This window comes from Natrix helvetica (genome assembly GCF_964273705.1).
Source record: "Natrix helvetica genome assembly, chromosome: 4".
Lineage (NCBI taxonomy): Eukaryota > Metazoa > Chordata > Lepidosauria > Squamata > Natricidae > Natrix > Natrix helvetica.
The window spans coordinates 2,199,252-2,214,181 of record NC_138550.1 but is presented as its reverse complement, the minus strand read 5'-3'; the positions used below and the strand labels follow the sequence as shown (position 1 = coordinate 2,214,181).

General features: G+C 46.8%; 1 protein-coding gene across 1 annotated transcript; it reads right to left on the bottom strand.

The window, feature by feature from the left end:
* Positions 1-1,096: 1,096 nt before the first annotated feature.
* On the bottom strand, positions 1,097-10,115 carry LOC309392008 (sialidase-3-like). Its single transcript, XM_081952894.1, has 3 exons — positions 10,084-10,115; positions 5,904-6,109; positions 1,097-2,372 (listed from the first exon to the last, which is right to left on the bottom strand). Exons 2-3 carry the CDS (start codon positions 6,102-6,104, stop codon positions 1,377-1,379), a joined length of 1,197 nt encoding a protein of 398 aa, XP_081809020.1. The 5' UTR covers positions 6,105-6,109; positions 10,084-10,115; the 3' UTR covers positions 1,097-1,376.
* Between the last annotated feature and the right edge of the window lie 4,815 nt (positions 10,116-14,930).

Below are 14,930 nucleotides of genomic sequence, written 5' to 3'. Positions count from 1 at the left end.
GGACAAGAAAAAACGGATGGAAACTAATCAAGGAGAGAAGCAACCTAGAACTAAGGAGAAATTCCCTGACAGTTAGAACAATTAACCAGTGGAACAACTTGCCACCAGAAGTTGTGGGTGCTCCAACACTGGAAGTCTTTAAGAAGAGACTGGACAGCCATTTGTCTGGGATTCTACAGGGTTTCCTGCCTAACCAGGGGGTTGGACTAGAAGACCTCCAAGGTACCTTCCCTTCCCCCTTTTATTCCATTCCATTCCTATATTGCATTCTATTCTATTCTATTTTCTGTTCTTTTCTATTCTATATTCTGTTCCGTTCCATTCCATTCTATATTCTATATTCTATATTCTACATTCTATATTGTATTCTATTCTCTGTTCTTTTCTATTCCATTCCATTTTATATTCTATAATATTCTGTTCTTTTCTATTCCATTCCATTCTATATTCTATTATATTCTGTTCTTTTCTATTCCATTCTATATTCTATATTCTATATTCTGTTCCATTCCATTATATATTATATATTTTCTATTCTATTCTATTCTATTCTATTCTATTTTATTTTATTCTATTCTCAGTTCTTTTTTATTCCATTTCATTCTATATTCTATATTCTATTCCATTCCATTCTTGTGAGAGGGAAAAATGTTAACACATTTCAATTTGACGGCTGGAGGAAGGTGGTTATACAAGCTAGAACACACAGTTGTGGTTGATTGGTTGGAGAGGGCTGGCTTCTGTGTGAGGCAATCTGCACTGTGATTGGTTGCTGTGGTGTGGAGGGGGAGGTTCCGTTTTCCCCCACCTTTTTCTTCCCTGGGCTCTGTAATTTACCTCATGATCTTCCTGCTGGGTTGATTTACCTCATGATGCTCCTGTTAGCTTGAGTGTCTAGTTTGCTGTATATATAGTTATAAAATATAATTATTTACCGGTATATAAAACTACAAGTTCATCTCAGCGCCTGTGACTTCATTGGGACACTGGCTGCGCAATTCCCTGACAAAAAATATACATGCATCTATAACCACCGTCAAGAAGATCAGAAGTTGCTTCTATAGAATTCTATTTTTTTTCATATTTTCTTTTTCCCCACTATTTACTCTTTTTCTGTATTGGCTTTAGTTTCCTTTCACTGGTTAGTTTCTATTATGTTTTATATAATCTATATAATATTTTTTTCATATTTTCTTTTTTCACTATTTACTCTTTTCCTTTATTGCCTTTAGTTTCCTTTCACTGGTTAGTTTCTATTACGTATTTTTAAAACTGTTAAAATTTTCTTCTATTAAAAAATATGTATAAAATGTCTCTGATTTAATCCTTCTCTGGGGCTCATGGGCCCCAGAGATGTGGGCACAGCTTGTAGCGAATTAATTCTTTCCTGCGGAGGATGCGTTCCAGGTTTTCTGGAGTTTTGCATCACTAAACAACTGAAAGGCGATCTCTTCATAGGACACCGATACTCCACATTCAAACAAGCAGCCAAAAAAGAGAGGATCTTCCCCTGTGCAAACAGCCAGATCTGAGTAGCCACTGGGTCCTGTGTTCAAGATCCAAGGGGTCTTCCAGGAATTTTCCTCCAGCGGACAGGGGTTCAAGTAGATTCCCAGATCCGCACGCTCCTTTCGGTTGGTGGGATGGGAGAAGATCAGCCACGATTTGGGGTTCTTTGAAGAGGCCAAGGAAGACTCGGACCCCAGTTGTGGCGAAGGGAAACTCACCACGCTACCTTGACAACCATTATTAAGCTCCTCCAGCTTCTGAGACTTGAAAGGGGCTTTGAAGAGATGCCCACCATCTCTGCTGAAGGCTTCGACTCGGTATCCTTCAGTGCCGCGGGCGTTACAGTATAACAGCGGGCTATTATTCTGATCCACCAACTCAGCCATTTGGCACTCCGATGCCTTCAGTGGGTTTTGGAGAAGGTGTCCCTTCAGCCACGTCTTTCCACCGTCGTTGCTGTAGAAGGCGAAGGAGTGAGGTTTGGTGTAACAGTAGAGCGGGTGTCGAAAGAGATGTTTGTGGATATAGTAAGCGTAGGCTGGGACGACCAGCCGCCCAGAGCTCAGCTGCACCCCGTGGCCCGGTCCCACAGCAAACGTGGCCCAGTTGCTCACGTCCTCTCCAATCACCTGTTCCGTCAAGTCCGTCATTGGGCTCCAGGTATGCCCACCATCTTTGCTGAAGATGTAGCCCAGCCTGGCAGCATTTCTTCCTGTCATGATTTGACATCGTTCCGACACTTTGGCCTCCACACAGATGAAGAACAAGAAAATTGTGCTTTCCTTTGCATCGTACACTGGACACGGATTCATGGTGCGATATTTGGGTAGCACGGCAGTCTCTAGAGTTTGCAGAGGACCCCACTAGAGAGAAGATACAAAATGGTCAGATGTGAAACTGTCTGTCAGATCCTGGCAAATCATGTCGGGTTTTTTTGGTGAAAAGAAAGAAAAGGCTTGGGACTCATTTCAGTTATTGCATTGCCTATTTTGCAATAAACCATGTTTTGTTTTAAGCCAGTTGGGCAGCATGCCAGTGTTCTACTTCATGCACCCCACTAAGCCATAAATCATGCTTTGTATACACAGAATATAGAACATAAAATAATAGACTTAGAAGGGACCTTGAAGGTCTTCTAGTCCAGCCCTTGAACAGGAGATCCTATATCTGTGATGGAGAACCTATGACACGTGTGATGGAGAACCTATGACACCTCTCTGTGGGTACGCACGTCGGCCTGCTGGTCTTTGCACACACGAGAGCACCAGATGCGCATTGCCACCTGGTCCTTGGGTTTGCAGTGCGAACGAAGACCAGCTGGCTGGGGCTCTGGCGCTGCGGCGTGTGTACGTTCCACTTTGGGCACTCAGTGCCAAAAAGGTTTGCCATCTCTGCCTTATATCATTTCAACCAAATGTCCAGTCTCTATTTGAAATCCTTCAGTGATGGAGCACCCGCAACTTCTGAAGGCGAGCTATTCTGTTGGCTGATTGCTCTCACCATTAGGAAATTTCTCCTTAGTTCTAGGTTCCTTTTCTCCATGGTAAGTTTCCATCCATTGTTCCTTGTCTGGCCTTCGGGGGCTTTGCAAAATAGCTTGACACCCCCCCTCCTGTCTGTGGCAGCCCCTCAAATATTGGAAGATGCTCTCCTGTCTCCCCTGTTCCTTCTCTTCCCTAGACTAGCCGTGTCCAGTTCCTGCAACCGTCCATTGTATGTCCCCTAATCCTCCTGCTTGCACTTCTCTGCACCCTTCCCAGAGTCTCAATATCTTTTTTTATACGGTGGTGACCAGAACTGGATCCGGTATTCCAAGTGTGATCTTACTAAGGCTTTGTAAAGTGGTATTAACTGCCTCAGCTATGTGTCACTCTTTCCATTTATTTATTTATTTATATTTATTTATATTTATTTATATTTATTTATTTATTTATTTATTTATTTATATTTATGTATTTATATTTATTTATTTATATTTATTTATTTATATTTATTTATTTATTTATATTTATATTTATTTATATTTATTTATTTATATTTATTTATATTTATTTATATTTATTTATATTTATATTTATTTATTTATATTTATTTATATTTATATTTATTTATATTTATTTATTTATATTTATTTATTTATATTTATTTATTTTAGTGTGTCAAATATGTAAAAGATAACAGGTATAAGTATAAACATAAATATGAATACAGTAAATGGGTACGAATAAATGGAGACAGTAGGACAGGGATGGTAGGCACGCTGGTGCGCTTCTGCACGCCTCTTACAGACCTCTTAGGAATGGGGTGAGGTCGACAGTAGACAGCCTAAGGTTAAAATTATGGGGCTTTACGAGTGTAACAACAGAGTCAGGTAGAGCATTCCAGGCGTTGGCCACTCTGTTGCTGAAGTCGTATTTTCTTCAATCAAGTTTGGACCAGTTTACCTTGAGTTTGTATCTATTGTTTGCTTGTGTATTATTGTGGTTGAAGCTGAAGTAGTCATTGACGGGTAGTTATATATAGTTATACTTATCATTCTTTTTCTCTCTGTTGGTCTGAGAGTTCTTTGTGTAAAAAGTTTGTGATTTTCTTGTTTCTCTTTTTTAGTGGCATTGAACTGGACTGGGCTTTTGTAATATTTTTTAGAGTTTTCCAAGGTTCTTCAGTTGATTTCTTCTTTAAAATTTTCATCCATTTGGGATCCTTCCCAAGCTCTCTCTGAGTTTGTTAAAATCAGCTCTTTTAAAGTCTAAGAAACCGGTTTGATAATGTTCTGTTGCTTGTGTCTGTTTTATATTGAATTCTAATATGATGTGGTCACTCTCGCCCCAAGTTCTGGCAACTTCAACTCCCTGTAACACTTTTTCTCTGTTAGTAGAAATAGCACTTAGAGTCTTAGACTTACATTTCGCTTCACAGTGCTTTACAGTCTCAGCAGTTTACAGAAAGCATTTTGCCCCCAACAATCTGGGTCCTCATTTTACCAACCTGGGATGGAAGGATAAACGGCTGAGTTGACCTGGGGCCATTCAGAATCGAATTGCGGAACTGCAGGTAGCCAGCAGTAGCAGAAACAGCAGTACTACTTTTTAACCACTGTGCCACCACAGCTCATACAGATTTATTTATATATATATAATTTGTATATTTTCTCTTACTGCAAGTGCTTACTGAACAGTGTGCTGTCTAAGTCAATTTGTTTACATAACAATATTAAACTTGGGATCTTGGAGTCCGAGTGGACAACCATTTAAATATGAGCCAGCCGTGTGCAGCAGCTGCCAAAAAAGCCAAGACAGTCCTAGGCTGCATCAACAGAGGGATAGAATCAAGATCACGTGAAGGGTTAATACCACTTTATAATGCCTTGGTAAGGCCACACTTGGAATACTGCATTCAGTTTTGGTCGCCACGATCTAAAAAAGATGTGGAGACTCTAGAAAGAGTGCAGAGAAGAGCAACAAAGAGGATTCGGAGACTGGAGACTAAAACATATGAAGAACGGTTGCAGGAACTGGGTATGTCTAGCTTAAGAGAAAGAAGGACCAGGGGAGACATGACAGCAGTCTTCCAATATCTCAGGGGTTGCCACAAAGAAGAGGGAGTCAAACTATTCTCCAAGGCACCTGAGGGTAGAACAAGAAGCAATGGGTGGAAACTAATCAAGGAGAGAAGCAACTTAGAACTGAGGAGAAACTTCCTGACAGTTAGAACAATGAATCAGTGGAACAGAAGTTGCCTCCAGAAGTTGTGAATGCCCCAACACTGGAAGTCTTAAAATGTTGGATAGCCATTTGTCTGGAACGGTATAGGGTTTCCTGCCTAGGCAGGGGGTTGGACTAGAAGACCTCCAAGGTCCCTTCCAACTCTACTATTGTATTATTGTATTAAACTCCTAGTTTCTATCTCTATTAGCCAACCATTGATAAAACAGATCCCAAGTTTGAAAATATTCTGTGCCTTCTTTTTCTTTTTATCTTTAGTGTTAGTCTGTCGATTTCTGCAGTCTAATATTTTCTTAATTAGTTCTTCTTCTGTGGGTGTTTTCTCATTTTCCCAGCATTGCGCAAATGTAATTCTTGCTTCTGTCAAAACATGTAATATTAAATATACATTATCATAATTTCTCTGGCAATATGCCTAAGAAAAATAATTCTGGTTTATAGTCTATATAGGTTGCCTTAAGACTTTTTCTAACCACGTATGTATTTTCATTCAATTGTTTTTGCCTTTGTACATGTCTACCACATATGATAATATACACCCAGAGTTTGATTACATTTTCAACATGTAGCAGACATGTTTTTAAACATTTTGGCCAATCTAGCTGGGACAGAACAGCTGGGAGGTATAATGAACTGGGAATCATGGCTACTTTGAGGCTGTAGGGTTACCTTCACGGACAGGCCCTCTTGTTGTCCACGGCGCATCACCAAGAACATGGCATGTTCGTCCCGGGGCGAGCTGCGCTCTTCTGCAAAGGCCAGGAAGGTGGACTCCGAAGACAGGTAGAGCAGAGCGGGGATGCGGTAAGTGATGCCCCTTTCCTGGCAGAAGAGGGTCACCTTCTCAGAGACTCCCAAAGTTTCCGCCATCTTCTCTGGAGATGGGAGAGGCCAAAATAAGCCAACATTTCTAATCACGCCCAGTTTGACAAGGTTAAGATAGGTGGACTTCAACTCTGCTGGCTGGGGAATTCTGGGAGTTGACGTCCACCCATCTTTGAAGTTGAAACATCTTTTGCCTTTTAAATGCAGGTGGTCCTCAGCTTACAACCGCCACTGAGCCCAAAATTTACGTTGCTAAGATAGACATTTGCTAAGTGAGTTTTGCCCCATTGCATGACCTTTCTTTGCCACCTTCGTTCAGTGAATCACCGCACTTGGTTTTTTTTTTTTTTGCAAGAAATGTTTATTTTTATTAAACAAACAGCACACAAAAAAAATCATCATCTTACATTGCATCTTGTAGAAAGTGTGTCAATTGGTTACAATTAGCTTCCGTGCATCTCTTCCACAGTCATTACTTATATTCATATCAAATGTCAAAGATTCTTAGTGAGTCTTACTATCAACATAGCATAGTTCTCATTTGACTGAAGTTGCTTTAGTGTCCTTTTGCCTAAAATAATCCATAGTTAAAAACACAACCACCTGATGGCATTTCATTAGTTATTACAAAAATCATCCAATAACCTTAAGCCTTTGTAACATATTTTAAATAAGGATTAGTTGACAAAGTTTCTAAGCCTTCCCCCCCCCCCCCAAGTCACTGTTTACAATTTGTGTCCAGGTTCCTTTTGTTATGGTAATACATATATATGTCATTAACTGTATCCTTTATCCTTATCATTCCATTATTGGTTGTTATAATTAATATTGGTTAACAGAAGAATCTTTACTGTTTTATCCATTTTAATCCTTAAGTTAAAAAATAAAGCAAGAAAAAGTCGAAGAAGAAAAACCGGTCCGTTCACTTTAAAAAGAGGAGAAGAAAAAAAGTTGCAAGCACTTCAATCCACAAAGTGTAATTACAAAAGGGGGAAAAAAGGATAGTAACCAAAACACTCCAATGGAGATCAATTCTGCGGCTTACTTCTTCTGCTTAAGGACTTAATTTAGCATAAAAAAAGAAGCTCCGGAACGGAAGGAAACGGAAAGAGAAAGTTTGACCATCTGGTGAGAAATCCTTTCTGTTTTGAAAAAGACTGCCCAAGAATCACCGCAGTTGTTAAATGAGGAACCCGGCCGTTAAGTGAACTCGGCTTCCCCAATGCTTTTGCTGGTTGAAAAAGGGGATCATGTGACCCCACAACCGTCATAAATGCGAGTCAGTTGTCAAGCGTCCGAATACCAATCACATGGCCACAGGCTTAATGCTGCAACGGTCCTCAGTGTGAAAACGGCCCTAAGTCCCTTTTCCCCCCAGTACTGCTGTAAGTTTGAGCGGTCACTAAATGAGTTGTTGTAAGTGGAGGACCACCTGTATTTATTTATTTATTTATTTGTTGTTCAGGAGAGCTGGTGCATTTCAGCCAACTTCCTTAGTCAGGAAAGGAGCTATGGTTCCTTCATATTGTCCAGCCTTCCATTGGGTGGACATTTCACAAGGGGCTTCTCCTTTGCTGGGATCTCCTTCCTGTCACTGTGGGGGAAACGAGGCGGGGGAGGGGGATACGAATCGTCCAGACTGAAAGACAGGTGTCAATCTAAGCAATCATTCCAAAATGGGGTTGGGGAGTCAGGGAAAGCGGGGGGGACAGAAAGTGGGACCCCTTTTTACCTTCAGGAGGTGGGAGTGGGGGGGGGGACAAGGCAGCCCCTGGCAAAAATCTGGATTATTCCTCAGCCCCCCTCCGTATTGCCCCATGGGGGAGGGGGGAGCAGCACGATGTGTGCCCCATGGAAGAAGAGCAAGACAGATTTTTGCAATTGGGGGTGGGCATGGTTGCCCACCCAGGTACGCAGAGGAGATGGAATTTCTTCCCCCTGTGCAGGATTCTCCTTTCCCCTCCCCATAATCCCCTGTAGGAAGTTATCACCCAGCCCTCTCCCAGAAAAACGAAATATCGTAGGAAATATTGAAAAGGCAGAATATTTCTCTGGATGGGAAAAGGGAGAAACATGTTTTATAAAGAGAGAATAGCTCCCTGCAGCTTCCTGCCCCCACCCACTTTGTCAATGGGCCATCAAGGTGGCCAAGCCAGTCCCTCTACATAACAAAGAGTTCTCCCCTTCAGCTCCAGGGGGGGATGGGATTAAAGCAGGATAATATTGGCCCTTTACCAATGCTCCCTCTAAGGTGCGCGGCTGCGCTGCTGCGTGGCTGCGCTGCTGCGCACGTGGCAAGAAAACACCGTGCATCAGTTTTCAACTGCCGTGCAGTGATTTCTACTGCCACAGGCTCCGGAAGCTGGGGAGGTCCTTTGCAGGCAGCTAGAACTGGCCGCCCGCAAAGGACCTCCCCGGACTTGTTTGATGAGCACGGGGCGACTGAGGGTAGTTGTGAGGCCCCAAAGACCCCGCCGCCACTGGAATAACTGCTGCCACCTCCTCCTCCTCTAACAGCACTGCCAGATTTGCCGCCCGGTGCTGCGGCTGAGGTGAAGCCACCAAAGCTCCAGCCGGCATCCCCGCGCATGGCAGCGGCGCCTTCCCCTCCGCTCGGAGCACCTGAGCTGAGCCCTGCGACACCCCTGCCCCCTCCTCCTCCACCATGCTTTTGAGGAGCCATGAGGCTGCGGGAGCCAGTAGGAAGGCGACGGAGGGGAAAAAAAGGCCTCATGGCTCCTCAAAAGCACAGCGGAGGAGGAGGAGGGGGCAGGGGTAACGCGGGGCTGAGCTCAAGTGCTCTGAGCGGAGGGGGAGGCGCCACTGCCATGGGCGGAGGCGCCAGCGGGAGCTTTGCTGGCTTCACCTCAGCCGCAGCGCCGGGCAGCAAATCTGGTGGTGCTGTTGGAGGAGGAGGAGGAGGAGGTGGTGGCAGCAGTTATTCCGGTGGCAGCGGGGGCTCGTCGGCATCTTCAGCGGCAGCCCTGCCCACGATGAAGAAACCAAAGATGGAGCAGATCCATGCAGATGACGTCGCTGCAACATGACTGGAGAAGGAATTCTGGGAGTTGAAGTCCACAAGTCTTCAAGCTGTCAGGTTTGAAGACCCCTGCGTTTTTTTTCCCCTAAAGGGTTAGGGGTGCAAGGGACTTGTAACTTGACAGCTTTAAGACATGTGTGATTCAAATAATACCGATTTCGTTGTCTTAGGTGACATCTGTGAAAAAAATTCAGGTGCTCAGGCATGAAAATGTGCCGCTCAAACACTATACTTTTCTGCTCACACTGAAAAAAAATTAGAGGGAACATTGCCCTTTACCCAACTCCCCACATGGTATCTGAGAACTCAACCACATCTGGATTCAAAACGCAGCCTAGAGAGTTGCCCCTGCATGGCCCCATGGGAGCCTGACAACCAATCAGAAGACAAGATCAAGATCAAAGGCCAGAGAGGGCATAAAACCAGGGACTTTCAGCATCTCTGCCCTCTTTTCTTCACCCAACATCTGGAAGCATCTGCCTATCCCCCTTTCCTGCTCAGGAGCTCAAGCCACGTGACCCTGTCCACCATTAAACCATCTTTCCAAGCAGCCTCCATGTTTCCAGAGTCTTTTTCCCCACTTGGGACTGAACCCAGAAGGACATTTCTTTTATCACCCCCTTTCCCATCCCCAGGATTTCCCCCTCCCCTCTCCTAGAATCCCCCCTTTCCCTTCCCCTGGATTCCCACTCCCCCTGAATGCCCCCTCCCCTTGAATTCCCCATTTCCCCCCTTCCAGGTTTCCCCTTTCCCTCTCTCCCCTCGACTCCCCCTCCCCAGGACTTCCCCCCCTCTCGATTCCCCTCCCCCTCCCCAGGACTCCCCCTCTCGAGTCCCCCTCTCCAGGACTCCCCCTCCCGCTCTTGACTCCCCCTCCCCCAGGACTGTCCCTCCCCAGGGCTGTCCCTTCCCTTCCCCTCCCCCGTGGATTCCCCCTCTCCCTCCCGGGATTTCTCCCGCCCTCCTTCAGCGCCCCCAACTCACAGCGCTGAGGATTCACGACTCCTGCTTGCGAGCGCTCCGCGCGAGGATCGGCAACCTCGAAGCGTCCCGGCCTTCTCCTCCTCCTCCACTCCTCCCCCGGCAGCCCTGCTCGGCCGGATTGAGGTGGCACTCCCAAGGGGCCCCACCTCGCGGGCCCAGCAACCGCGGAGTTACGGGGAGAGGGGGGAGGGAGGCAAGCCAGGGCGCCCGCGGGCGCCAGGCTCATCTCGCCGCGCATCACCAAATTGGCTTGAGTTTGGGGAAAAACCGCAAAGCCGGGATTGGGGGCGGTGGATCGTCAGGGGGATGGATGGGGGGCCGCAGGGGGATAAATCCGGACGCTGAGCCGGCCACCGCTCGGGTACAGTCCCAGGTAACCCAACCTGGGGCGTTTGAGACCCCCTGATGCAAATCATCCCTTGCATTTCAACGCGGAGGCTTTTGCAGCCGAGCCGCAGCGCGCTTCGAGAGATGCACATCCTGCACGGGTGCACAGGGGTTGCATCAGTCCCACCTGCACCAGGCCGACGCATGGACAGCCACACAAACACCCGCACGGGCGCATCCGAGGAAGAGCGCTGCGGACGCGTGTCCGAGAGAACGCGGGGTGCGAAAAGGGAACCCTGAACGCCGTCATTGGATTTGATTTACTGTATTTATTTGTCGACACGTACAAGGTAAACAGGTATTGGCATAGACAGGGTGACATTATCGCGCGAGGTTGGTACAAATAGAGGGAGATAAATAAGTGCACCCTGGCCATGAAGCCATAAAACGAGCCCATATCAATGGGGACAGTGGGACAGGGAGGGAAAGCGTGCTGCTGCGCTTAGGCACGGCCCCTTAGGGACCCCTTCGGAAACATGGGAGGTCCCCGGTGGACAGCTGAACCTTAAAGTTATGTAACAACAGAGTCAGGTAGAGCATTCCAGGCACTGACCCCTCTGTGGCTGAAGTCCTATTTTCTGCAATCAAGTTTGGAGCAGTTTACCTTGAGTTTGCATCTATTGTTTGCCCAGGTATTATTGCGATTAAAGTCATCGTTGACAGGTAGGATTAGGGCACGTAAGATGTCACCCCAGCTCAGCTCCACCGCACATGCTTGTGTGCCTCCCACTGACTAGCTGGTTTTCAGGTTGCTGCGCAGGGGGCAGGGCACATATGGGAGATGTGCACGTATGTGTGGGGTTGTGCGGGGGGGGGGTGTTGCATGGGCATGCACGGGTTTGTGCACCCAGGGGCAGGGTGCATGCAGGGGTCACACATGCTTGCGCAGGGGTGGGGGGCACAAGAAGTTCACGCATGCATGTGCAGGGGACGGTGAAAATGGGGGGGGGGTCACGTGTGCACGCGTAGAGGGGGTTGCACACACATTGCATTATGGGTATATGTTCCTGCGCTTTCAGCACACGATGGCCAAAAGATTAGCCATCAATGTTATAGCAGATAATTTTGCATACTATGCTTAGGAACGTAGGCGGCGGTGACCAAGGTTGTCCAGGCCTAAAATTTGAAGCCTGGTGGCGTTGTTCCCAGGGGGAACAATTGCCCCCGGTGGATAGGGCGCGCAATTTGGGCGTCCTCCTAGATTCTCGGCTGACGCTGGATGATCATGTGACAGCCATGGCTAGGGGGCCGTTCCACCAGGTTCGCCTGGTGCGCCAATTGCGCCCCCTACTAGAGCGGGGCGCCCTTCGCACAGTCACTCAGGCCCTGGTGACTTCCCGTCTTGATTACTGCAATGCTCTCTACATGGGGCTCCCCTTGAGATGCACCCAGAGGCTCCAGCTGGTTCAGAATGCAGCCGCGCGGGCAATTATGGGGAGTACTAGGTACTCCCATGTAACACCGTTCCTGCGCGAGCTGCACTGGCTGCCTGTGGCTTCTCGGGTGCGCTTCAAGGTGTTGATTGTCATCTTTAAAGCGCTATCTGCGGGATCGCATCCTACCCCATACATCCCTGCGACCAATCCGCTCTCACAGAGAGGGACTCCTCCGGGTACCTTCCACTAAGCAATGCGGGCGGGCGGTGCCCAGGAGTAGGGCCTTCTCTGTGATGGGCCCAACCCTCTGGAACGACCTCCCCCCCGATATTGGAACTACCGTTGATCTCCGCTCCTTCCGTAAGAAACTCAAGACCCACCTGTTCCGACTAGCCGGCCTGGCCCAATTGTAATCATAAGTAATCATCTATTACTGACCTTCCTGGATGGCTTTTTAAATTTTGGGGTTTTAATTGGTTTTAGATTGTTTTTAACTATTAATTAGTTTGGGCTAATATACAGACTGTATGTTTACGTTGTTTGTCTGGATTTTCGTGTTGTGCTTTGTTGTTTTTATATATGCGATGTCTGTACACCGCCCCGAGTCCCTGCGGGGAGAGGGGGCGGTTTATAAATTTAATAAACTCAAACTCAAACTCAAGGGATTTTACTGTGAGCAGATGAGTTAATGTCTCTTCTTGTGAAATACCTCTGGACACTCTCTAGTATCATGGGTTGGTGACATCAATCAACGCAGAGGATCGGAGTTAAAGGCAGGCATTTAGACGTAGGTCTACTAGACTGAGTATGCGTAGCCAAATTTTACTTGTTCAGTTGACTGTTTAAAGTAATCGGAAGTAAAAAGCGTGATTTATTACCAATTCTTGCAGTTACAACCATTGCAGCTTCCCCTATGGCTGAGTGATCAGAATTCAGCTTTTGGCAACCAACATATAGTTACGACGGTTACAGGGTCCCAGGTGTCAGGCCTGCAGCCATCTTATCTTTTGGGATCTGTGTCCTGCCACACTTTCTATTATTCTACTCTGCATTTCCTATGGTGGGAAAATGGGAGGGGGGATTGTACGGAGCTAGATGAGATGTAGTCATAACAACGTTCTTTCTAGAAAGCCAAGGTCATCCTTTGTCTTTGCACCTCTGCACATGGCAGTGGAAGATTGGACCATGGGATGGGCTTGTGGGTGTGGGGGAAAGATCTTGAACTTTCAACTGGGTGGGGAAAACTGGGAAGCTTTCAGATTCAGGTTTTTCCAGATGTGCCAACATGGCTCTCTTCATAAATTGGACCTTTGTGGAATCCTTTGCCTCGGACTCTGATTTACTTTGGATTCTATTTGGAATCCTGACACCAGGATAAAAGAAGGGCTAGAGGGTGACATGATAGCAGGATTCCAGTATTTGAGGGGCTGACCCAAAGAAGAGGGGGTCCACCTCTCCTCCAAAGCCCCTGAAGGCCGGGCAAGAAGCAACAGGTGGAAAATATTCAAGGAAAGAAGCAGCCTAGAATTAAGGAGGAATTTCCTGACAGTGAGAAAACATTAGTAAGTGGAAAAACTTGTTTCCAGAAGTTGTGGGAAAGAGATGGACTGTTCCCATAACGAAAGGACTTCTCATAATTGGACAATGTGATCCCCCAGGGAGAGAAAGGGAAGCTATTGTTTAACTAATCAAGCATTTGCCAGGGAAAACCAGAGCTGGTTTTGATTATTCAGTACTTATTGGTGTATCCAATAAAGTTTTACTTTTGGACATTTAAAGGTTTTTAAGAAGAGACTAGACAGCCATCAGTCCAGGATGAGATAGGCTCCCCTGCTGAAGCAGGGGGTTGGACTAGATGATCTCCAAAGTTCCTCCAACTCTGTTATTCTATGATTCTTTCTATTCTCCAAAGGCAGGACAAGAAGCGACAGGTGGAAATTAATCAAGGAGAGAAGCACCCTGGAATTAAGGAGGAATTTCCTGACAGTGAGGACAATTAACCAGTGGAACTGCTTGCCACCAGAGGTTGTGGAAGCTCCATCACTGGGGGTTTTTAAGAAGAGACTGGACAGCCACTGGTCTGAAATGGTATAGGGTCTCCGGCCTGAGCAGGGGGCTGGACTAGAAAACCTCCAAGGTTCCTTTCCAACTCTGAACTTTATGTTTCTGGAAAGCTTTTGACTCATCAGAAGCTGGGGGCCTGACTTCCGGTTCCGGCGGCTACGGCGACGGGTAAGCTTTTGCCCGCTCCCGCTCTCCCGGTGGGCTTCCCCCGCTTCTGGGGGGGCACAGGATGCCCCGGAGAGGCGTCCTGCCGAGGGAGCGGCTCGCGGAGGGCCCTGGCATCGGCGGCGGCTGGTGGGGGCTTCTCTGCTTCGCTCTAGGCACCGGGGAGCAGTTTCGGAGGGCGCGCATGCGTCTCGCTCCATGCCGATCGGACAACGTACTTTTGAAGGAAGCAGCGGCGGTATGGTGAGAGGCTTCCTTTCTTCATTCCCTTTCTTTTGAACTGATGGACTTTTCAGCGTTTTTTAAAGTTAAACTTTCGGATTCTTGCTGGAGGTGCGGCTAGAGGGAGGGGGATTTCCCCCCCCCCCTTGGACAAGCGGCTTGAGAAGATTTTGCTTTCGCCCCCAGGGGAAGGAGAAGGGGGGGAGAGCCAACTAATGATGCCTCACCCCTGTAAAAGTGACTTTCATTGGATTTAGTTCCAGAACTTATGGGTGAACTGAGAATTTTCTGAACTTTTAAAACTTTGTTATGCCTCTGAGCCCAAAGCTGGCAGGGCAAGATGGCACACTTCCGTTGTCTTCATGAACTGTGAAACCTGACTCCACCTTTAAAATTCAGGCTTCCGGTCTTTGTCTCCGTGTCACCCAGAAGAATCTCTTGTGGATTGCTATTTTCTGAACCCTCTGGAGAGAAAATTTTCTCTATTGCTAGACTGACTAAAGAAACTCCCAGCTGCTTGGATCTTCTGCCTCCTGAACTCATCTGCCTGCTCTACCTCTTCAGCTGTCCAGTCTCTACACTGACTGATCTCTCTGCTTTATAAACCATGTCTCCAAAAAGACCACCACCTGG